Genomic DNA, 23,721 nt, shown 5'->3' on the forward strand with positions numbered 1-23,721 from the left:
CCAGGGGTCCTAGAGAGGCCATGACAGTGGCAGGTGGGGGCAAGGAAGTGAGAAAAGACTCTTAAGGCAGATAAAGGGGGAATTTTAGTGAATGGACCTTTAGAAAGGCTTTGTGGAACGAAAATCTGGGAGGAGAGTATTACAGCGATTATAAAACACATCTACATTAATGTTCTTTGAGACATCCAAGTAAAAAATGGTGATTCCTTTTAAAATTAACTCTTAAGTTGCCAAACTAGGCATCATTGACTATGATTCTAAAGATACACTGGGCTGCAAGTAAAATAATATCTTTTTGCATAATTTTAAGATCAGAAAAAGCCCCATGGCTTGTAACTGGTTGGAGATTTAGTAGGTTGAGTTTTTAAAAGGTTATATTATTATTGACATTGATGCTTAACTTTCATAATCTAGTTAAGTATACATTTTAATAATTTTGATGTAGAAAATGCAGTTTTGCCTTATGATCTAATATTCCTCGAGGGCTCATAAAGCTGGCGTTTTATTTCTGCAGCATCTAAAAATCTCTTGTTTTAAATGCAGGGCTCATCTTCTCCCAGTTGGTGCTCTGAAGTGTCAGAAAACTCATGGGAAACGCAGAAGCTGGGAATTTAAATTTATTGGGCATTGTCCTAGTATCCGAAAAGGAGCACGGTTTCCCTACTATTTTTATAGATAAAGAGTAGTAGCGAACAGTAGCCACCAAGAAGATAAAATACTTAGGAATAAATCTTAACAGAGATGTAAAAGACTAATACAAAGAAAACTACAAAACACTTCTGCAAGAAACCAAGAGACCTACATAAGTGGAAAAACATACCTTGCTCATGGATAGGAAGACGTAACATTATAAAAATGTCTATTCTACCAAAAGCGATCTATAGATTTAATGCAATTCTAATCCAAATTCTAATGACATTCTTTAATGAGGTGGGGAAACAAATCACCAACTTCATATGGAAGGGAAAGAGGTCCCGGATAAATAAAGCATTACTGAAAAAGAAGAACAAAGTGGGAGGCCTCACTCTACCTGATTTTAGAACCTATTATACTGCCACAGTAGTCAAAACAGCCTGGTACTGGTACAACAACAGATACATAGACCAATGGAACAGAATTGAGAATCCAGACCTAAATCTATCCACACAGGAGCAGGTGATATTTGATAAAGGCCCCAAAGCAGTTAAACTGAGAAAAGACAGTCTTTTTAACAAATGGTGCTGGCATAACTGGATATCCATTTGCAAAAAAATGAAAAAAGACCCACACCTCACACCAAGTACAAAAACAAACTCAAAATGGATCAAAGACCTAAATATAAAATCTAAAACGATAAAGATCATGGAAGAAAAAATAGGGACAATGTCAGGAGCCCTAATATATGGCATAAACAGTATACAAAACATTACTAACAATGCAGAAGAAAAAACAGATAACTGGGAGCTCCTAAAAAGCAAACACCTATACTCATCCAAAGATTTCACCGAAAGAGTAAAAAGATTACATACAGACTAGGAAAAAGTTTTTACCTATGACATTTCTGATCTGCGCCTGATCTCTGAAATGTTATGATACTGCAAAAACTACAAAAAGACAAATAACCCAATTAAAAAATGGGCAAAAGATATGAACAGACATTTCACTAAAGCAGACATTCAGGTAGTTCTGAGATACATGAGGAAATGCTCACGATCATTAGCCATTACAGAAATGCAAATCAAAACTACAGTGAGATTTCATCTCACCCCAAGAAGGCTGGCATTAATCCAAAAAACACAAAACAATAAATGTTGGAGAGGCTGTGGAGAGATTGGAACACTTATACATTGCTGGTGGGAATGTAAAATGGTACAATTACTTTGGAAATCGATTTGGCGCTTCCTTAAAAAGCTAGAAATAGAGCTACCATACGATCCTGTAATCCCACTCCTTGGAATATATTCTAGAGAAATAAGAGCCTTTACACGAACAGATATATGCACACCCATGTTCACTGCAGCACTGTTAACAATAGCAAAAATATGGAAGCAACGAATGTGTCCATCAACAGATGAATGGATAAATAAATTATGGTATATTCACACAATGGAATACTACACATCAATGAAGAACAGTGATGAATCTGTGAAACATTTCATAACATGTAGGAACCTGGAAGGTATTATGCTGAGTGAAATTAGTCAGCTGCAAAAGGACAAATGTTGTATAAGACCACTATTATAAGAACTCAAGAAATAGTTTAAACAGAGAAGAAAATATTCTTTGATGGTTATGAGAAGGGGGGAGGGAGGGAGGGAGGGAGGGTAGGAGAGGAGTATTCACTAATTAGATAGTAGATAGGAACTACTTTAGGTGACGGGAAAGACAACACATGATACAGGAGAGGTCAGCACAACTGGACTAAGCCAAAAGCAAACAAGTTTCCTGAATAAACTGAATGCTTCCAAGGCCAGCGTAGCAGGGGTGGGGGCTTGGCGACCATGGTTTCAGGGGACATCTAAGTCAACCGGCATAATAAAATCTATTAAGAAAACATTCTCCATCCCACTTTGTAGAGTACCATCTTGGTCTTAAATGATAGCAAGTGGCCATCTAAGATGCATCGGTTGGTCTCAACCCACCTGGATCAAAGGAGAATGAAGAACACGAAGGACACCAGGTAATTACGAGCCCAAGAGACAGAAAGGGCCACATGAACCAGAGACGACATCAGCTTGAGACCAGAAGAGCTAGATGGTGCCCAGCTACAACCAACGACTGCCCTAACAGGGAACACAACAGAGAACCTCTGAGGGAGCAGAAGAGCAGTGGGATGCAGACCCCAAATGCTCATAAGACCAGACTTAATGGTCTGATTGAGACTAGAAGGACCCTGGTGGTCATGGCCCCCAGACCTTCTGTTGGTCCAGGACAGGAACCATTCCCAAAGCCAACTCTTCAGACATGGATTGAACTGGACAATGGGTTGGACAGGGATGCCGGTGAGGAGTGAGCTTCTTGGATCAGATGGATACTTGAGACTGTGTTGGCATCTCCTGCCTGGAAGGGAGATGAGAGGGTAGACGGGGTTGGGAGATGAGAGGGTAGATGGGGTTAGAAGCTGGCGGAATGGACATGAAAAGAGAGTAGAGGGAGGGAGTGGGCTGTCTCATTAGGGGGAGAGCATTTGGGAGTGTGTAGCAAGGTGTATGTAAGTTTTTGTGTGAGAGACTGACTTGATTTGTAAGCTTTCACTTAAAGCACAATAAAAATAAAAAAAAAAAGTTTTGGAAACAAATAGCGATGATGGCCACACAACATTGTGAATAAAATTAGTGCTTAAAAATGGTTAAAATGGCAAATTTTATGCTATATATATTTTACCACAATAAAAAATAAAAGGAAAAGAAAAGAGTAGTAGCAAGACTCTAGGGAACAACTGGGGATTTGCTCTTCCAATTTTTCAATTTTATATGATTCTTAAGAAAAGACAAAGTGGTCATGGTGATCAGCACATGGTTAAGTTGGTGGCAAAACCCTGATCCGAGGACAAGGACAGTCACCCTAAATAGCTCAGTAGATATCTGCCGTGGGACCACATCTTACCTGAAAGTTCTAACTTGTCTCCTGGAGTGTCTCCCTTTGGCAATGAGCTTGAGGATGGCGGCATCTCCAGGTTTGGAATTGACTTCATGATATTGGCTTGAGCTTCTTCCAGGAGCTTCTCAAACTCTTTCCCATTGTACTGTTCTAGATTTTGCCTTTTCTCTTCCCATTTCCTTTCTGCTTTCTGAAGGAAAACAGCAAGTGAAGAAAGTTTAAAAACCAGGGGAAAAGTTAATAGTTTAGAGAGCTCATAAGGGCTAGGAGGAAGTTTAACAGTTAAAATGTTGGTAGAATAATGCCGGGGCTTTCGATATGCACCTCAATCTTTGTCAAGTTCAGGCTACTCGACTCTTCTGCCATCTACCATATCTTCTGCAGCTAAATGGGCTGCTGTGTAAGCCCAAGTGATATGCATTCAGAGAGGAGCAAGCTCAGAAACCCCAATTCATTCATTAAGCTGAGCACGTATTACATACTTCTACTAACATTAATTAGAAGGGGACACAGAAATACATTTTCAAAGATACACATCCCACCACCAATTTCTTGTTTCTGAAATTGAGTTTTCATCATAGACGGTATGTTCAAACAAATAAAAACAAAAATAACACTCTCTAGGAATAAAGAATTCTATGCTCTGGTTCCACCTCTGTCAAAGAATTGCTATATAGCCTGTGGTCCAAATTTTCATTTATGAGATGAGGGGGTTGGTTAAATAACCTGGAAGTATCATCAAGTTTTATGCTAGAAAAGTATACATAAAATACATACAATGTATTTTTACATACCTGTACCTTTTAAAAAGAACACTTCTCTGTGATCTTAGAGAGGGCATGTTAGTCACTCCAGGAGGGCAGAGTGGAAATTAGCATCAGGGTTAGTGGAACTACATACCATAGAATTGGAAAGGACCCTGTGGCTGATATTGTTAGGTGCCATAGAGTAGACTCTGACTTGATACCCGGTCCTACGCCACCCTGTGACACCTTTCACACAGGAGCAGGTTGAGGCCTAGTGAGGCCAAAGGTTTGCTCAAGATTCCTTCTGTATCAGCAACAGCCACCCCCCTTCACCATTCCTGTCGTCCTTTAATTTTTCTCCATAGCATTTATTATCACCTTGCATATATTTATTCCATGTCTCTTCCTACCAGTAGGTAAGTTCCTTGAGGGCATGGGATTTGTCCCTTTTGTTCAGTGCCTACACCCAGTGCCTACGAGCACCTGGCACACAGCAGGGGCTCAGTGAAGCTCAGCCCACTAGTCAGCAGCAGAACTGGGAATAAGGCCCAGGTCTCCTTACTTGTACATCAAGGCATTTTCAGAAATGACTCATAATCCCCCCTCAAGACATAAAATACATACACAACTATGCCCAGAGAGTGCTCAATAAATATTTGTTAGTGAGTTGTCATAATTCTCAGAGAGGGAATGTGTTTTCAAGCCTCTCCTCTACCCCACCCACCAAGAACTGGTGACAGAATCATATTTGTCCTATTACCTTTCCAACCCCTGCAGTGATATGCAGTTTTTAAACAGCTCACTCAGATAAGGAGCATTGTCACTGATCTTGGAACAGAGATAAGCTACCTAGTGTTCAGAGCCCAACAGCCATGAACTTGGCTTTAGCAAGAGATCAACTGAACATGCCCAACCCGAGTAACACACCAGTGCCTTTCAAGACAGGCTGGAAGGTTAGGAACCAGGTTGCTGGGGATCGATATCAATGAATGGCAGACAAGTTGTGGGAGAGAGCTAGGAAAGCATAATGTATTGTTTGAGTATTGATACCAGCTCTTGATAAAAGGAATATTTAAAAGCATAGCCTGACTTGTCTATACGTCATGTGACCTTATGATTTAGTTTTCTCTTTCCATTCTGGCTGCTTCTGTCTTTTCTCTTAGAATACTCTATCAACTTCCCATCTAGTTCCCTTACTTCTAAACCCCTACCTCAGTCAATTCTGTATCTGTTTGCAGATCAGCTTCCTGAGGACACTGTTTTTATCACTGGTGAAAAGTGGAGAAGCATTTCTCTGATAACTGCAAAATAAACCCTAAGACATCTTGGATTGGTATGCAAGCTCGCCCGAATCTGCTTCCAGACTTATCCCCTCCTTCCTGTGTGAGTTAAACGGGTGTACTTACGGTCACAGCCTTTCCCCCAGCACATCTCTGTGCTAGAACGCCCTCACCACAGGTCTCTGCTTATCCAGATTCTCCTTATCTATCACAGTCAGCTGCAAGTGGCAAACCCTCACCTTCAGCATATCACTGGCGTGCTGAAGCCGGCTCACACTGGCTCAGGAGAGGGACTGCCACATTTTTTCCCACCACCATGCTCAACGAGGTCATATTGTAGCTCAAAATTGGTCACAGTGGGAGCTTTTACACCATGAAGATTGGCAAATGCTACAAATCAGGACTTTTCCCCCTAGAAAGCTGGGTGAACATTTACCAGCACCCCACTGCCTCACCTTCTTACAGGCCAGGTGTCTGCACCCTTCTCTGAAATACGATCTACCCTTTTCCTAATCTGGCTGTTGAAACCCATTGGTTTGTAGTTATTAGGAGGCCTCAAGTCAGCCCCCAGTTCATGGCAACCCCATGCACTGATCCACAGGGTTTCCACTGGCTGATTTTTGAAAATGGATCGCCAGGCCTTTCTTCTTAGTCCATCTTAGACTAGAAGCTCCACTGAAACTTGTTCAGCATTATAGCAATACTGAAGCCTCCAAGGACAGACAGGTGGTGACTGCACATGACCAGGAACTGAAGTTGAGCCTCCCATGTGGAAAGGGAGAATTCTACCAGTGAACCAACACTGCCCCCTGAAACCCACTTACAGTTTTAAAAATCTACCTTTCCACATACATGAATTATCTCTACAACCAGACTGTAAACTCCTTGAGAGAAAGGACCACATGTTGCACTCCTTTATGGGGTTAAAAGGCATGGAAATAGGACTCTACCTCAATAGACATGGCCCTGTTCTTGGCACTCGCACTGTGGATTTCCTCAATGAACAAGCTCTGCATGGTGGAACCATTCACAGGCATCTGTGGGGACTGAGGGGCTGGCTGCAGAGAAGAGGCCACTTCCTGCAGGACACCTGGAGGACTGGCCAGGTGCGGTCCCAGCGCCCCAGGCAAGTTCTGGGCATGGTTGAGCAGGGACGAGGAGTGCTGAGAGGGCTGGATGACGACAGGCGCGCTCTGAGCGTGATGCACGGTCACCACCTCTGACTTCACATCTCCGGGGACTCCTGCGCCGTGGAGTGGCTGGCCTGCCGTGTGGGGGGCCTCCTCCTGGCTCCTCAGGACTTCCGCGGCGGTGGCCTTTTCCATCGCAATGTACTGTGCAGCTTGGGCTGCATCTGTACCTTTCAAGAGCCCGTCGGTGACATGTCTAGGGGAAACCAGGCACGGCAGGGTTAACCATTAAAATATGTACAGTAACTCCCATTTTATTATTGTGGCATACTTGAACGCTATGTCATCCCAAAACCAGGCAAGGTTTTGTTTCAAAATTAAAACATTCTGAAACTCAGAGTAGCAGCTCAGGGTTGAGGGTTTCCATGGCAACTTCCTAAAGCCCTTGCATTGCTCTCTAGATAACCCTGGCAGCTGATTTTTCAGTCCTTTTCCCAGGAGATGGCCTGTCTTTCCCTTTCTGATGGTGCTGTTGGGCGGAGACTGGTGCTTTTCCACCACTGTTTGGGTAGTGGCAGCATGCAGTGGGTGGTATTATTTTAACATCACTCTCTTACTCTTCCACCTGATCCTGACCTGTCTCACCCTCAAACACACTCAGTTATAATTTCAAAAGTTTCCTTCCAAAAGAACCAAACAAGCTGTCATTGAGTGGACACCAACTCATGGCAGTTCCATGTGTGTCCAAGTAGAGCTGTGTGCTCCACAGGGTTTTCAGTGGCTGATTTTTTGGAAGTAGATTGCCAAGACTATCTTCCCAGGCAACTCTGGGTAAACTCAAACCTCCCACCTTTCAATTAGCAGGCAAACATATTAACTGCCATTTACACCGCTCTGTGGCTCCAAAGCTTTCTTAAACCCCCTTTCACTGCCAAACATCTTGAGAGAGTAGATAATGCACTACTTCTGATTCCTTATTCTTCTTGTCCCTCAACCTGCTGTTATCTGGCTTCCCCCACTCGTACTCAGCTGAGCATCTTGGCAAGGTCAATAGTGACTTCCAAATTTAATAGCTGTTTTTAGTCCTCATCCTCTGCTGCTTATTGGAGGCATGTGATGCTATTTGTCCACGGTCACCCATGGTTCAGTGAGAAGACATGGGCTTTGGGACAGACAGACCTGTGTCTAATGTCAGTCTACCATGTTCTAGCTACACAATATTGGGGAGATTACTGCACCATTGTGAGTGTCAGATAATTTTCTGTAAAATGTAATAATGACAATGACAACGATGATGATACTGCCTTCCTTAGGGGCTGCCGCTATAGTTAATGCTGTAAAGTTACAATGTATGTAGGAGAGTGTCAAGGACATCGCTTGACCCATATTTTTAATGAGGTGCCATCTCTGTCTCCATATTCCTTTCTATTAAAATGCTCTTTTCTTTGATTTGATGACAGATAATTGCATTCTATGTCTTCTCTGCTACTCACTTCTCTGTGTCTTTCGCTGTTTACCTACCCTGGCCTCTTAAATACAGGCGTTTCCCAAGGATTTATTTTCTCCTTTCCTCTCGTTCTAATCTCTTCCTTGGCCATTGCTTCCTTTTTCAATAATTGTTTCCATGAAGGTGACTTTCAGTTCTACATCCCTCCATCCTTCCTTCCTCCCTTCCTTCCTGACACTGAGTTAGTCAGGTCTCTTGAATTTCACTCCACATTTCTAAGTGTCTAGCGGGCAGCTCTGCTGAGATGTCTTTCCAGCATGCCAAATTTGACATGTACCAAACACTTCAGCATCCCAAGCCCCTAAGTCAGAGCTGAACTGTGACTGTCTGTCCACCTGCTTTATCTTCCCTGTTGGACTGTAAGCTCCTTGTTGTTGTAGTATACTGTCGAGTTGCTTCCAACTCACAGTGACCCTACAGGATAGAGAACTGCCCTATAGGGTTTCCAAGGCTGTGATCTTTATGGGAGCAGATCACCAGGTCTTGTCTACCTTGGTGATGCTGGGTGGGTTTGAACAGCCGACCTTTCGGTTAGCAGACGACTTGGGGCATGCTTATTCCTCCCATTTCCTGCATATTCCTCAGTGCCCAGCAGAGTCAGTTACACGCAAAAGATACTAAGAAAAAATTAATTAGTGTAAAGGCTTGTGATGGGAAGCCTAATGGCAGATAAAATTTCTTTATTTTTAAAGGTATTTAAGTGGTTTTATTATTCTCACCACTGAGGACTTATGGGACCAAAAAAAAAAAAAATCACATAACATTCAAAAACACACAGTCCCATCTTTTTAAAGAACTTGCATTCCCTGGAGATAAGACAAATACCAAGCTCCATCCCTCGGTGCTGGTTCTAAACATTTCTTTTACTTGTTTTTCAGGGAAGAGAAGGAAGTGTGGAACAGTTTTATGTGCCAGGCTACTATCTATTTCTACTCAATAAGGGTGGCTTGTTTTAGGCTTTGGGGATGGGTTACCACATTTAACTAAGAGCTTAGTGAAGAATTCTTTTACCAGGTTTTTATCCTACTGAAAAAAAAGTTCACAGTGGCAATTTGAAGTGAGTGGATCAATCAGAAAATTTAATACACGTACAATTCCTTTCTCCACTCAGTCAGATATGGACTCTACCTGGAGGCAATTTTGCTCATCTATGCCCTTGAAGTGAAGGGAAAAAAAGCCCCAAAACTAAACTTGTTGCCGTAGAGTCGTTTCAGACTCGTAGCGGCCCTATAGGACAGAGTAGAACTGCCCCATAGGGTTTCCAAGGCTGTAATATTTATGCAAGCAGACTGCCACGTCTTTCTCTTACATAGCAGCTTGTGGGTTCAAACTACCAACCTTTCGGTTAGCAGCCAAGTGCTTAACCACTGTGCCACCAGGGCTCATTGACGTGAAGGAGGCTAATAAAGTATTTGATCCACTCAACTTCAAAATGCTATTAGAAAAACACAAACCCTAAAGATGACTTAAAAAAATGTTTACTGTGTTTCTTAATTTTAAGCCCTAGGATGTGCCAAATGTAGCAAGCCTGTGCTGAGGACTTACCACCTCAATTCCTACTGAAATGAAAGTTCAAGGGTGGGACGGAGCCATAGCTTCTCCTTGGGCACAGGTAGTAAGAGGTATAAGTCATGAGCACAGAACCCCGCTGTTCCCAGCACACCCCCGTGTGGCCACCCCAGCCTGGCTGGAAGCCCGGTCACCTCCGCAACACAGTCAGGACGTCGGTCATGCTCCGCACTCTCTTCAGGAGACTGTCCAGTTTATGTGGCTCCTCCTTCAGGAAGCGCACAGCCTCCACCTCGATGCGGAGGACAGCACGCATCTTATTCTGTAAGGTTGGAAATTCTCCTGCAGGCCAAAACCAGCTGGTTAACGCTAGGAGAAAAACCTAGAGCCACAACTCGCCACCCCCACCTCCACTGCATGAGGCTGAGCAGCACAGAGTTCATTAAGCCACCATGCAGGTCACCCATCTTCAGGAGATAGTGGCTTAAGAGCAAGGAAGAGTGCCAGACAAACAGGACTGACAGTGACCTGAGGCCTCATTTCCTATCTGCACATCTTGGTTAAGGTCAGCTATCCCTTAGGGTTGTTTTTTAATGAGTTTGGCACAGTTATCATGGTAAGAGTCCAGCAAATAGAAATTGTTATTATTATAATTTAGTCCTAAATCCTATGGCACCCAAGAGGTCCTCCAAGAGGACAGGGCATTTGTCTGTTTTGTTCAGTGATGTACCCCAAATGCCCAAAACAGTGCCTGGCATGCGGCAGACATTGAATGAATGAATGAATGACTCCTTCAGTATTTGATAGGTTGTTAAACACCCCAGGAAGCATTCCTAAGGCTTCTCCTCTCCACGTAGAAGCTCACCTTTGAGGGAAGCTACAGCTTCTCCCACTTGTCGCAGGAGGAACGCCCCATCCTCCACATCTTTGAGAGTAACCACTCGGCCAGATGATGCTGAGTCTTTCTTCAAGTCTTCAACAAAATCTTCCAATTCACTGCAGGGAGCAAGCAGACCAGAAGACAGAACTGAGCACTGAGGCCCTCAACAAGGACAGCTGTAGTAGCAAAGCAGCTAGAGTGGTCAAAGCCGCCCACTTTATATTCTGTCCCAGCCCCTCCTCCAGCCTTTCACTTAGATGGTGGGAGCCCATCTTAGAATTGTAGTTTGGTTTGATTCGAGTATTTTGTTGAGGTAGAAGACAGGTACAAGAAAATTTTGCCAGGACTTGTTCGTGGGGAGGTCCCAAGCTTGGGCAGAGGGATGATCATGGCTGGCTGACAAAAGCCCCACTCTTTTGTTTTCAGTGGTGCCAATGCCAGCTAAGGGAGGGGTGTGTGCATTTTGTGATGTGAATGAGAAGAAAGAGTGAGCTACGGTGGAACAAAATGAGAAGTCTGATTTGGTTTATATCAGGTTTCTAAACCTTTAGCATTATTGACATTTTGGGCCAGATAATTCTTTGGTGTGGTGGCTGTCCTGTGCATTGTAGGATGTTTAGCACCATCCCGGGCCTCCACCCACTAGATGCCAACAGCATGCACCCCAACTTGTGGCAACAAAAATGTCTTCAGACATTACCAAATGTCTCTGGACTGGGGCGGGGAGGGGCGGGGGAGGAGGCAATAGTGCCCCTGAGTGAAAACCTCTGGTTTATACTGATTGTCCTGTCATCAATGATTGATTGCTTTCCTCTCTAAAAGACAAAGAGAAGGAATGATCACAGCCCTGATTTCTGGTGTGTATGTGTGCGGCACAAACACACACACCCTTAGGGCATGCCAGCTCCCCTACCCAAACCCACTGCCGTCAAGTCGATTGTGACTCATAGTGACCCCATAGGGTTTCCAAGGCTGTAAAACTCTATGGAAGCAGACTGCCACATCTTTCTCTCAAGGAGCCGCTGGTGGTTTTGAACTGCTGACCTGTTCAGTTCGTAGTCAATAACTTTAACCACTGAGCCACCAGGGCTCCTTTGTGCCAGCTCCAGTACAGCTAAATTAAGAACTTCCACTTCAATTAAAAACAAACAGGAGGTGGGGCCGAGATGGCGGAATAGCCAGATGCTTCCGGCGATCCCTCTTACAACAAAGACTCAAAAAATCAAGTGAAATCATTATATTTATGACAAGCTAGGAGCCCTGAACATCAAAGGCAAAGTTAGACTGAGCGGCAGCGGGAGGGAGAGTGAGTTCAGGAGCGGAGAGGAATTACGGGACCTTAATCATTGGGATCCCTCAGGCACCATTCCTGGGAGCAGCTGTGGCAGGCTGGTAGTGGCATTCGGCCGCAGTTTCCTCAGGTAGAAGCAGCCAGCTACATAGCCTACTCACACCTCTGGACCCAGAGAAGAACAGCGCTCTTGGCAAAAACTAAGTATTTGTGTATATTTTACCGCGCCCCCCGCCTCCAAGCCAGCTTCAGTGGCTGTTGATTTCCCTGGGCCTGAGATAGGTCCATTTAAGTGCCCTGAGCCACACTCCTGGACTTGGAGAAGGAATAAAATCACAACAGGCAGAAAAGATAATTTGCCAGCTCCACTAACCTGGTGAGCTCAGGACAGAAGCAGTTCCTGTCCAGGCATAAACGGTCTGTGGGCTTTGAGTACCTTTCTCCATTGCATGGACCTGTGTGGGCCTATTTCAGGAGAATAGGCCCTTGCTAGCAGACTGCAACTGTTTCAGCTGTGCATGGAGAGGTGGGTGTTTTGACATTTGACATGGCTTTGCCTATTAAACAAGGTCCTCACCTACCCACATCAGGGGCATAGGGACTGGTGGTTCCACTCAGGTCACCCAGCCACCTGTGACAGGGGTCCAAGGATAACTGGTACCTCCCAGTCCTTACACCCAAAAGCATTGGGTGCCCATGGTCCGTCTGCAGAGCCCACCCACCCGTACGCTCTAGGGAACAAGGATGTGCTTTCCTCAGAGACACTCAGGGGATGGTTGTCAGCCCCCTGCCTTGTTCAGAGCGTGACCCCCTGCTGCAAGCAGATACTGGTACCTACGCCAAACACCCCTGCCCCTCTAAGACTGTAGGACAGAGCCTATACCACACACTTGATGACCAGCTACCTGGACACCTAAGCTGAATCCACACAAGAAAAGCAAATGGACTCATAAGCTTATATGCCTGATAACAGCTCTAGACATGTGGTGACAGGATGTCAGAGCTCCAAAGGCAAAAATAATCAAGCTAGCTCACTCAAGCAACACATTTGGGCATATCAAAACAAAACAAAGCAAGAAGCTAGGATACAGTAAGTTAACATAAAATAAACTAATACAATAACTTATAGATGGCTCAGAGACAACAGTCAGTACCAAATCACACAAAGAAACAGATGATGATCGCTTCAACCAGCTCTCAAAACAGAGAATCAAAGGATCTTCTGGATAAAGGTGCCTTCCTGGAATTACCAGATACAGAATTCAAAAGATTAATATACAGAACTCTTCAAGACATCAGGAAGAAGATCAGGCAATATGCAGAACAAGCCAAGGAGCGCCCAGAAAGAACAGTTGAAGAAATTAAAAACGTTATTCAAGAACATAAATGAAAAATTTAATAACCTGCAAGAATCCAAAGAGAGACAGCAATCAGAAATTCAGAAGATTAACAATAAAATTACAGAATTAAGACAACTCAGTAGAAAGTCAGAGGAGCAGAATCGAGCAAGTGGAAGGCAGAATTGGTGACCTTGAAGATAAAGCACTTGGCACTAATATATTTGAAGAAAAATCAGATAAAAGAATTAAAAAAAAAAAAGAAGAAACCTTAAGAATCATGTGGGACTCTATCAACGGAAAACCTACGAGTGATTGCAATACCAGCACAGGAAGGGATAACAGAAAATACAGAGGGAGTTGTTGAAGATTTGTTGGCATAAAACTTCCCTGATATCGTAAAAGATGAGAAGATCTCAATCCAAGACCCTCATTGAACTCCACATGAGGCAGATTTTAAAAGAAACTCACCAAGACATATTATAATCAATCTTGCCAAAACCAAAGATAAAGAGAGAATTTTAAGAGCAGCTAGGGATAAATGAAAAGTCACCTACAAAGGACAGTCAATAAGAATAAGCTCAGACTACTCAGCAGAAACCATGGAGGCAAGAAGGCAATGGGATGACTTATATAAAGCATTGAAGGAAAAAAAATTGCCAGCCAAGAATCATATATCCAGCAAAACTGTCTCTCAAATAAGAAGGTGAAATTAGGACATTTGCAGATAAATAGAAGTTTAAGGAATTTGTAAAAAACAAAACCAAAACTACAAGAAATACTAAAGGGAGTTCTTTAGTTAGAAGATAATATATAATAATATCAGGTACTAACCCAAGACTAGAACAGTGGACAGAACAATTGGATGTTAACCCAGACGGGGAAATCACAAAAAGAAATCAAGATTAAAAAAAGCTCAAAACAGGGCAACAGTGATGTCATTCTGTAAAAGAAGATAACATTAAAAGAATAAAGAAGGACTAAGAAATGTAGTCATAGATCTTCCAAATGGAGAGGAAGACAGGGTGATATAAAGAAATAAAAGTTAGGTTTAAACTTAGAAAAATAGGGGTAAATATTAAGGTAACCACAAAGGAGACTAACAATCCTACTCATCAAAATAAAATAGAAGAAAAAAATAGAGACTCAGCAGAAACAAAATCGACAACAACGAATAAGAGGAAAAGACAATACAAAAAGATAAACTACCTAGCACAAAAAATTAAGTGGGAAAAAGAAACTGTCAACAACACACAAAAAAAGATATCAAAATAACAGCACTAAACTCATAACTATCCATAATTACGCTGAATGTTAACGGACTAGATGCACCGATAAAGAGATAGAGAGTGGCAGAACGGATAAAAAAAAAAAACAAAAAACACAATCCATCTATATGCTGCCTACAAGAGACACACCTTAGACTTAAAGACACAAACAAACTAAAACTCAAAGAATGGAAAAAAAATATATTAAGCAAACAACAATCAAAAAAGAGCAAGAGTGGCAATACTAATTTCTGACAAAATAGACTTTAAAGCTAAATCCACCACAAAGGATAAGGAAGGACGCTATATAATGACTAATGGGACAATATACCAGGAGGACATAACCATATTAAATATTTATGCACTCAACGACAGGGCTGCAAGATACATAAAACAAACTTTAACAGCATTGAAAAGTGAGATATCTCCGCAATTATAGTAGGAGACTTCAACACACCACTTTTGGTGAAGTACAGGACATCCAGAAAGAAGCTCAATAAAGACACAGAAGGTTTAAATGCCACAATCGACCAACTCGACCTTATAGACATATACAGAACACACCACCCAACAGCAGTCAAGTATACTTTCTTTTCTAGTGGACATGGGACATTCTCTAGAATAGACCACATATTAGGTCATAAAGCAAGCCTCAGCAGAATCCAAAACATCGAAATATTACAAAGCATCTTCTCTGACCATGACACCAAAAAAGTAGAAATCAATAACAGAAAAAGTAAGGAAAAGAAATCAAACACTTGGAAAATGAAAAACAACTGCTCAAAAACTGGGTCATAGAAGACATCAAGGATGGAATAAAGAAATTCAAAGAATCCAATGAGAATGAAAACACTTCCTGTCAGAACCTTTGAGACACAGTGAAAGCAGTGCTCAGAGGTCAATTTATATCAATAAATGCACACATACAAAAAGAAGAAAGGGCTGAAATCAAAGAATTATCCCTACAACTTGAACAAATAGAGAACAACTTCATACGGAAGGGAAAGAGGCCCTGGATAAGTAAAGTATTACTGAAAAAGAAGAACAAAGTGGGAGGCCTCACTCTACCTGATTTTAGAACTTATTACACAGCCACAGGAGTCAAAACAGCCTGGTACTGGTACAACAACAGACACATAGACCAATGGAACAGAATTGAGGATACAGGCATAAATCCATCCACATATGAGAAGCTGATATTTGACAGAGCCCCCAAAACAGTTAAGTAGGGGAAAAGACAGTCTTTTTAACAAATGGTGCTGGCATAACTGGATATCCATCTGCAAAAAAATGAAACAAGGCCTATACCTCACACCATGAACAAAAATGAACTCAAAATGGATCAAAGGACTAAATATAAAATCGAAAATGATAAAGATCATGGAAGAAAAAACAGGGACAATGTTAGGAGCCCTCATACATGGAATAAACAGTATACAAAACATTACTAACAATGCAAAAGAGAAACTAGATAACTGAGAGCTCCTAAAAATCAAACACCTATACTCATCCAAAGATTTCACCAAAAGAGTAAAAAAATTACCTACAGACTGGGAAAAAGTTTTCAGCTATGACATTTCCGATCAGCGTCTGATCTCTAAAATCTACATGATACTGCAAAAACTCAACTACAAGAAGACAAATAACCCATTTAAAAAATGGGTAAAGGATATGAATAGACACTTCACTAAAGAAGACATTCAGGTAGCTAACAGAAAATACATGAGGAAATCCTCATGATCATTAGCCATTAGAGAAATGCAAATCAAAACTATAATGAGATTCTGTCTCATTCCAACAAAGCTGGCATTAATCCAAAAAACACATAATAATGAATGTTGGAGAGGTTGTGGAGAGATTGGAACACTATACACTGCTGGTGGGAATGTAAAATGGTACAACCGCTTTGGAAATCGATTTGGCGCTTTCTTATAAAACTAGAAATAGAACTACCATAGGATTCTGTAATCCCACTCCTTGGAATATATCCTAGAGAAATAAGAGCCTGTACACGAACAGATATATGCACACCCATGTTCACTGCAGCAGTGTTTACAATAGCAAAAAGATGGAAGCAACCAACATGTCCATCAACAGATGAATGGATAAATAAATTATGGTATATTCACACAATGGAATACTATGCATCAATAAAGAACAGCGAGGAATCCGTGAAACATTTCATAACATGGAGGAATCTGGAAGGCATTATGCTGAGTGAAATAAGTCAGTTGCAAAAGGACAAATATTGTGTAAGACCACTATTACACAACTCAAGAAATAGTTTAAACAGAGAAGAGAAAATCCTTTGACGGTTACAAGAGGGGGAAAGGTGGGAAGGAGGGAGAGGAGTTTTCACTAATTAGATAGTAGAGAAGAACTATTTTAGGTGAAGGGAAAGACAACACACAACACAGGAGAGGTCGGCACAACTAGACTAAACCAAAAGCAAAGAAGTTTCCTGAATAAACTGAAGGCTTCGAAGGCCAGCGTAGCAGGGGTATGGGTTTGAGGACCATGGTTTTAGGGGACATTTGAGTCAATAGGCATAATAAAATCTATTAAGAAAACATTCTGCATTCCACTTTGGAGAGTGGCGTCTGGGGTCTTAAACGCTAGCAAGCAAACATCTAAGATGCATCAATTGGTCTCAACCCACCTGGATCAAAGGAGAATGAAGAACACCAAAGACACAAGGTAATTATGAGCCCAAGAGACAGAAAGGGCTACATAAAGCAGAGACTACATTAGCGTGAGACCAGAAGAACCAGACGGTGCCCGGCTACAGCCAATGACTGCCCTGACAGGGAATACAACAGAGAACCCCTGAGGAAGCAGGAGAGCAGAACCCAAATTCTCATAAAAAGATTAGACTTAATGGTCTGACTGAGACTAGAATGACCCCAGAGGTCATGGTCCCCAGACCTTCTGTTAGCCCAAGACAGGAACCATTCCCAAAGCCAACTCTTCAGACAGGGATTGAACTGGACTATGGGATAGAAAATGATTCTGGTGAAGAATGAGCTTTTTGGGTCAAGTAGACACCTGAGACTATGTGGGCAGCTCCTGTGTGGAGAAAGATGGAAGGGCAGAGGGGGTCAGAAGCTGGTGGAATGGACACGAAAATAGAGAGTGGAGGAAGGGAGTGTTCTGTCTCATTATGGGGAGAGCAATTAGGAGTATGTTTAGCAAGGCGCTTATATATTTTTGTATGAGAGTCTGACTTGATTGGTAAACTTTCACTTAAAGCACAATAAAAAAACAAAAACAAACAAAAAAATATCAAGAACATCCTGCCTCCTGGACACATTAATAGCAAGAAAAAAAAAAAAAACCCAAAACCCGTTGCTGTCCAGTCGATTCGAATCCTAAATTCATGTTTGTATCTTTCCAGTTTGCCTGTAAATCCCAACAGAAAATTCGCTCTCAAGGAAATGGAGAACTTTGAGTAATGAAGCACCACTAGGTGGCAGTAAATGAACAGCAATTCCGCCTCTTGGTGCCCTGCGTGTGGAGCAGGCAGTGGAGAGGGAATCTGTAAAAAAGGGGCCCACAAAGATCTGTTCCACTAGGTGAGCCAATGGCGGACTCTCTTAGCAGCTAGGGGTGGGATTCAGGCAGGGCTTCGCATATGTACAATAGGACAGAGGGAAGCTACAAATTCACCCACCTCCAAGAACCCGGATGGAGTTTTTGTCGATGTCTTTGTTTCAATTGTACTAAGTGGACTGAAATTACCTATGTCTGCTTCCGATGAAATAATGCTCCTTCAGATGACGGGAAGCCTCAGTTGCTTACTTTCCACATTCACCAACTATGGAAAAGTAGCTGGCGTTACGTGAACACGCCCAGAAGAGACTTCCTACGGCAACTGCGTCATTAAGGCCGAGAGAATGTGTGCTGTCCCGCATAAGAACTCTGAATATGGCTGGGTGTGGAAATGTTCTTTCTCTATTCAGAGCCAGAGAGAATTATCGTAATGGGTTTACAAAGCTCTGATGGAAGAGCTAAGACCCAAATGCCATCATGGTTGTATTGACAACCACGAGCCTGCCCATTTGTAATATTCCAAGGAGCTGTCATCTGATTTGAAGTCTATCCTTTGCCTATAATCCTATTTTAATTCCTTCTACACACTGTGTCATACCCCTGCCCACAAAAAAAAAAAAAAAGAGACCCTTAAACTTCACAGCTTTTCCTTGGTTAATTGGGGAACATATAAAAATGTGTACTGATATTGTACATAACATTGTCATTTCGATGTTTATGACACTTAAAATAAATAAAGCATTAAAGATCAAAGCTGTTCATTCAGATTGTAAAAGAGACCATGGAGCTAAAGTGAATGCTGAAAATAAATTTTCTATATTATAGCAATCGATGACTTTTGAGATGTCAGTTCTGCTCAAAAGAATATCAGGTGTTTACAGACGCTATGGTTTATAGGCAAATCCATTCTACTTGCTCAAACGGCTTCTCATTAGTTAAAAAAAAAAAAAAAAGAGTACCTGGATGGTGCAAACCGTTTATGTGCCACCCAGGGACTGACCACCTACAAGACCAGCTGTTAACTGAAAAGTTGGTGGTTTGAGTCCACCCAGAGGCACCATGGAATAAAGGCCTGGTAATTTACTTCCCAAAAAATCAGCCATTGAAAACCCTATGGAGCACAGTTCAACACTGACACACAGGGGTTGCCATGAGTTGGCAACTGGTTCGGTTTTCTTGGGTTTTGGTTAAAAGGAAGCATACAGTTTGCTAAAACAGATTTCACCTGAGTGATATTAGAGGTCTACCTATTACTTCCACTTCGCAGCCAGCCAGAGAAAAAGGACCTTGACTCAATTTCTCTCCAAAGTTCTAGATCCAAATTTCATCTGCCATCTGAACAGATCACCAGCAACTTAACTAAACATACCTACAACAGAACTTATTTCTCACTGTGTCTCTGTGTGTACATGTGACACACACACACACACGCACACACACATCACTGTTCACCTAATCCTCCCAGGTTGAAACAATTTCCAACTGTGTTTTTATAACTGGCTTTCTCTTGCCATCCTGACTTATCCAGTCAGTTAGCCTATGTGATTAAAACGGCTCAGCATATTTTGCATTTGATTTCTTTTCCCATTCCTATTCCTACTGCTTGGTTCAGGCCTTATTGCCTTTTACCTGGACCATTACAGTAGCTTCCAATACGGTTTCCCAGACACCAGCGTCTTCCCCCTCCATCAGTCCTGCACATGGCTGCCAGAGTAAACTTCCTGAAATACAGCTCTGACTTAGTTACTTCCTTGATCAAAAATTTCAGTGACCTCCTCATGCTGAGTAGTAACTCTCAAATGTAAATGTGCTTCAGAATCACCCATGTAGCTTTGTCAAATGCAGATTCCTAAGCTCCAACCAGAGAAATTCCAGTCATCCAAGGCTCAAGCTTGCAAATGAGAATGGACAACCCAAATACAAGATATTATTAGCATTCTTGCACCCAACCCTGGCCAAAATGGACTACTCACAAGTCTCCAAGGATGTCCTGTGCTTTCCTGGTCCAGAGACTTGTTGCTTTGCTAGGTTTCTCTACTGGAAGGCCTTTCCTCTCCAGCCTTCACTAATGAAATCCCACTATCTTCAAGATCAACTCAATTCAGTCTAAAATCATTTTGAGACTCTACTACATGCATGGTACTGTGCCTGATCTATGAGTCATATGAAGAATAACTTAGTTCTTGTTAACCCTCCTGATTCTTGGGGTCAGAAGTAATTCTTCCTTTGTGAAGCTTCTCCAAAAAAAAAAATAAATAAAATAACCATCAAGTCAGCTCTGATTCATGGCAACCTGAGGTGTGTCAGAGGAGAACTGTGCTCCACAGGGTTTTCCATGGCTGAGTTTTCAGAAGTAGATCCCCAGGCCTTTCTTCCCTGGTGCTTCTGGGTAGACTTGAACCTCTAACCTTTTGGTTAGTAATTAAGCATGTTAACTGTTTGCACCACCCAGGGTTCACCAGGCACCTGTAAATCCCTGTTTTGTGCTATATGACGTTCTCTGCTAGAGTGATGTTCTCAAGGGCACTGTGTACAATGCCGACCAAATAAAGTCCTCTTGGGACAGGCTTGTCCTATTGCCCTCCCTACGTCATCCCTATGCTGGGCTACTGGCCTCAGGATATTACTGTGATTCAAGACGTCTTTTCTAGGCTGGAAGCAAGGGTTATTTTAGCTAACCAATTAACACAATTTTTAAAGAAAGGAAATTCCTTTCATAATTTTATTGGAAAAATTATAGAGATTATTAAAAGGGTATATTTTTAAAAGAAGTTTAAAAGAAAATATTGAGACCTAGTTTTAGATAGCTGGGCTGTCACAAAAACATTGAAGAGAAATAATAGCCTTACTACCTCACGGTGGGTGATCATCTCTGTCCATAAAAGTATGAACTAAATAAATTTTTAGAAGCTATTTTGCGATGTGGGATAGACAATGGCCAAATTTAATTAGGAAAATAATAATTAAAATTCTTTTTTTTTTTTTACACTAGACTCCTACTAAGAGGGACTTTCTAATGTTAATCAAACACACTGGGTTGGCATAGGGATGACATAGCTACAGCTCAAATCCAATGGAACATGCACTTTAGGACATGATGACATCTGGCATTTTGGTCATCAGAAGAATTTGACAGTTGCCCCCTTACAATTCCAAGTTGGGAGATTTAAGCTTTCCAAGAAACAAGAGAGTTACCAAACACTGAGAAAAATGACTGGCCGTTGTACTAAGAAGTGAAATAGCTCTATGATAAATCTTCATTGCCTAACTAAACATACATTAACATAAAACATGTGTCTCATTTCAATAGTGGGACTTCATAGATGCTTTCAGTTAGAACCTTATATAAGATTCTTAACATTCAGGGAAGCTTTTTTCATTCTGTATGTCTTACACTTCAAATTCTTCTTTTGCAGTTTTAACTACAATTGAGTAATAGGAAGAGAATTCAAGTACTCCGTTGTTTGGGCTATTCATTTTAATTTATTGAGATTAGATACAGACTCCACATTTATCACTGGGTTTTGCCATTTGCTCCTTTAGTTTTATGTGCTGCTGAGCCCTACAAAAAAGTCTGGTGCTCCAACTTTTAAAGAGACTAGCGCAGCCATGGAAACACTGGTGGTACAGTGGTTAAGAGCTATGGTTGCTAACCAAAAGGCTGGCAGTTCGATTCTACCAGGCGCTCTTTGGAAACCATATGGGGCAGTTCTACTCTGTACTATAAGGTTGCTATGAGTTGGAATCGACTTGACGGCAATGGGTTTTTTTAGCTTAGCCACCTGAGGATGGGTAGATTTCTTAGGTCTCAATGGAGGGTGCTAAGTTCCATGGATAACCAGAACCAGCAGAACTCTAACTTGTACATCAGGAAAAACAACAACAAAAAAACCAGTTGCCATGTAGTTGATTCGGAATCATGGTAATCCCAGGTATGTCAGAGTAGACTTGTGCTCTACAAGGTTTTCAGTGTCTTTGATGTTCACCAGGACTTGAACCCCCAACCTTTCTGTTAGCAGCTGACTGTGCTAACTGTTCGTACCACCCAAGGATGCCTTGTACATAGCTGGTGCTCAGTATAGACATGAAGGAGAGAATACCAACTAGAAAGGGCCTCCTTGTTGGCAAAGGAGATTTTCTTTTTAAAGTTAAACATCTAAACATGTTAGAAGAAACTGGCACTCACCGTAACTTCTTGGCGATCTTCTCCTCTTCGTGAAGGTACTTCTGTCTCTCTTGCTCCACCAGCATGCGCTGTCGCTGCACTGGATCCTCCAGCCTCTTCATCGTTTCTATCACCTTGCTGCTGATTTCAAGCTCAGCCTTCTTCATCATTGCCCTCAGCAGCTCTTGGTTCTGCAGCTGTTGAACAAAAGAAATCAACCCCAGTTGGTTCTGCCTGACGGAATGCCTTGTAGTCTTCAGCAGAGGGTCTGGCTAATCAGCCCCACAGCTGAATATTTATTTCAAGGAGACAGAGAAGGGGCAAAGACTGTAGATGATATTGCTTCTTCAATCAACACTTGAGTTTTAGCAGCCAAATGACAACCAGACTTTCATGTCTGTGTCTGCAAAAAAATAAAATCTGTTCCATAGTCTGATCAGTGCATCACGGATAAATGGCACAAACTCACTGACAAACTTTTTATAGGAAGCAGCAAAGCATGCCAGCTTTGGAACCAAGTAGATCTTGGATCAAATTCCAAACCCTCTCATGGTGCGCTGTGAGACCTTCGGCAAGTTACTTAGCCCCTCTCAGTCTCAGTTTCCTTAGCTCTAAAGACGGGAAGCCACTTTCTTTACCAGGGTTTTTCCAAAAATTAAATAAGATAATGCTTGGTATAGAATAGGCGCTCAGCGAGTGTTGAGTTGGCTATGGAATATTGAAAGAGAATTTGTGCCCCCTGTTTGTATGGTTGAATGTAACAAATACCATGTAATCACTGAGCCTAAAACACAGTCCTTGATGATGATGTTGATGGTGGTGGTGATAATAATTCTAGATGATCCCAAGGCCCTTAGCAATTTACTAATTTCCCTTGATTTTACATAGACTGCATATATACATAAACCCATAATTTCCATATAGTTTCCAGAATACTCTTGTTTTTCACCCCAGAAAAAAAAGCAAAACCAAACCCATTGCCATCAAGTTGATTCTGACTCATGATGACTCTATGTGTTATAGAGTAGAACTGCTCCACAGGGTTTTCTTTGGCTGTAATCTTTATGAAAACAGATCACCACACTTTCCTTCTGTGGCACCACAGGGTGGGTCTGAATCACCAACCTTTAGGTTAGTATTGTTGCTGTTGGGTGCCATTGAGTAGATTCTGACTTATAGCAAGCCCATGAGTAGAACTGCCCCAGAGGGTTTTCTAGTTTGTAATCTTTATGGGAGCAGATCACCAGGTCTTTCTCCTGTGTAGATGCTGGGTGGGTTCAAACCAGCAACCTTTTGGTTAGCAGTCGAGTGCTTAACCATTGCACCACCAGGGCTCCTTGAGTGCAAAACATTTGCACCACATAGGGACCTTAGAGAGTACTGGAAATGCGGAGTTTGCATGAGGCTTCACAAGAGTCTAGTCAAACACTTGAGTTACCGTTTCCCAAGAGGCCACATTTTTAGTGTTTTCCTGGAGTGG

At 42.0% G+C, this 23,721-nt stretch overlaps 1 protein-coding gene across 12 annotated transcripts in view; it reads right to left on the minus strand.

Moving 5' to 3' along the window:
- Positions 1-23,721, minus strand: part of KIAA1217 (KIAA1217 ortholog) — a 584,613-nt gene that overhangs the window by 17,091 nt on the left and 543,801 nt on the right. For all 12 annotated transcript variants that reach the window (XM_049881825.1, XM_049881824.1, XM_049881823.1 and 9 more), the window contains 5 exons: positions 22,263-22,438; positions 10,617-10,747; positions 9,946-10,093; positions 6,556-6,991; positions 3,586-3,769 (listed from right to left, as the gene is read on the minus strand). In XM_049881825.1, coding sequence (XP_049737782.1) covers positions 3,586-3,769; positions 6,556-6,991; positions 9,946-10,093; positions 10,617-10,747; positions 22,263-22,438 — 1,075 coding nt within the window. The remainder of the gene's footprint in view (positions 1-3,585; positions 3,770-6,555; positions 6,992-9,945; positions 10,094-10,616; positions 10,748-22,262; positions 22,439-23,721) is intronic.

Source organism: Elephas maximus, chromosome 4, assembly GCF_024166365.1.
Source record: "Elephas maximus indicus isolate mEleMax1 chromosome 4, mEleMax1 primary haplotype, whole genome shotgun sequence".
NCBI classification, from domain to species: domain Eukaryota; kingdom Metazoa; phylum Chordata; class Mammalia; order Proboscidea; family Elephantidae; genus Elephas; species Elephas maximus.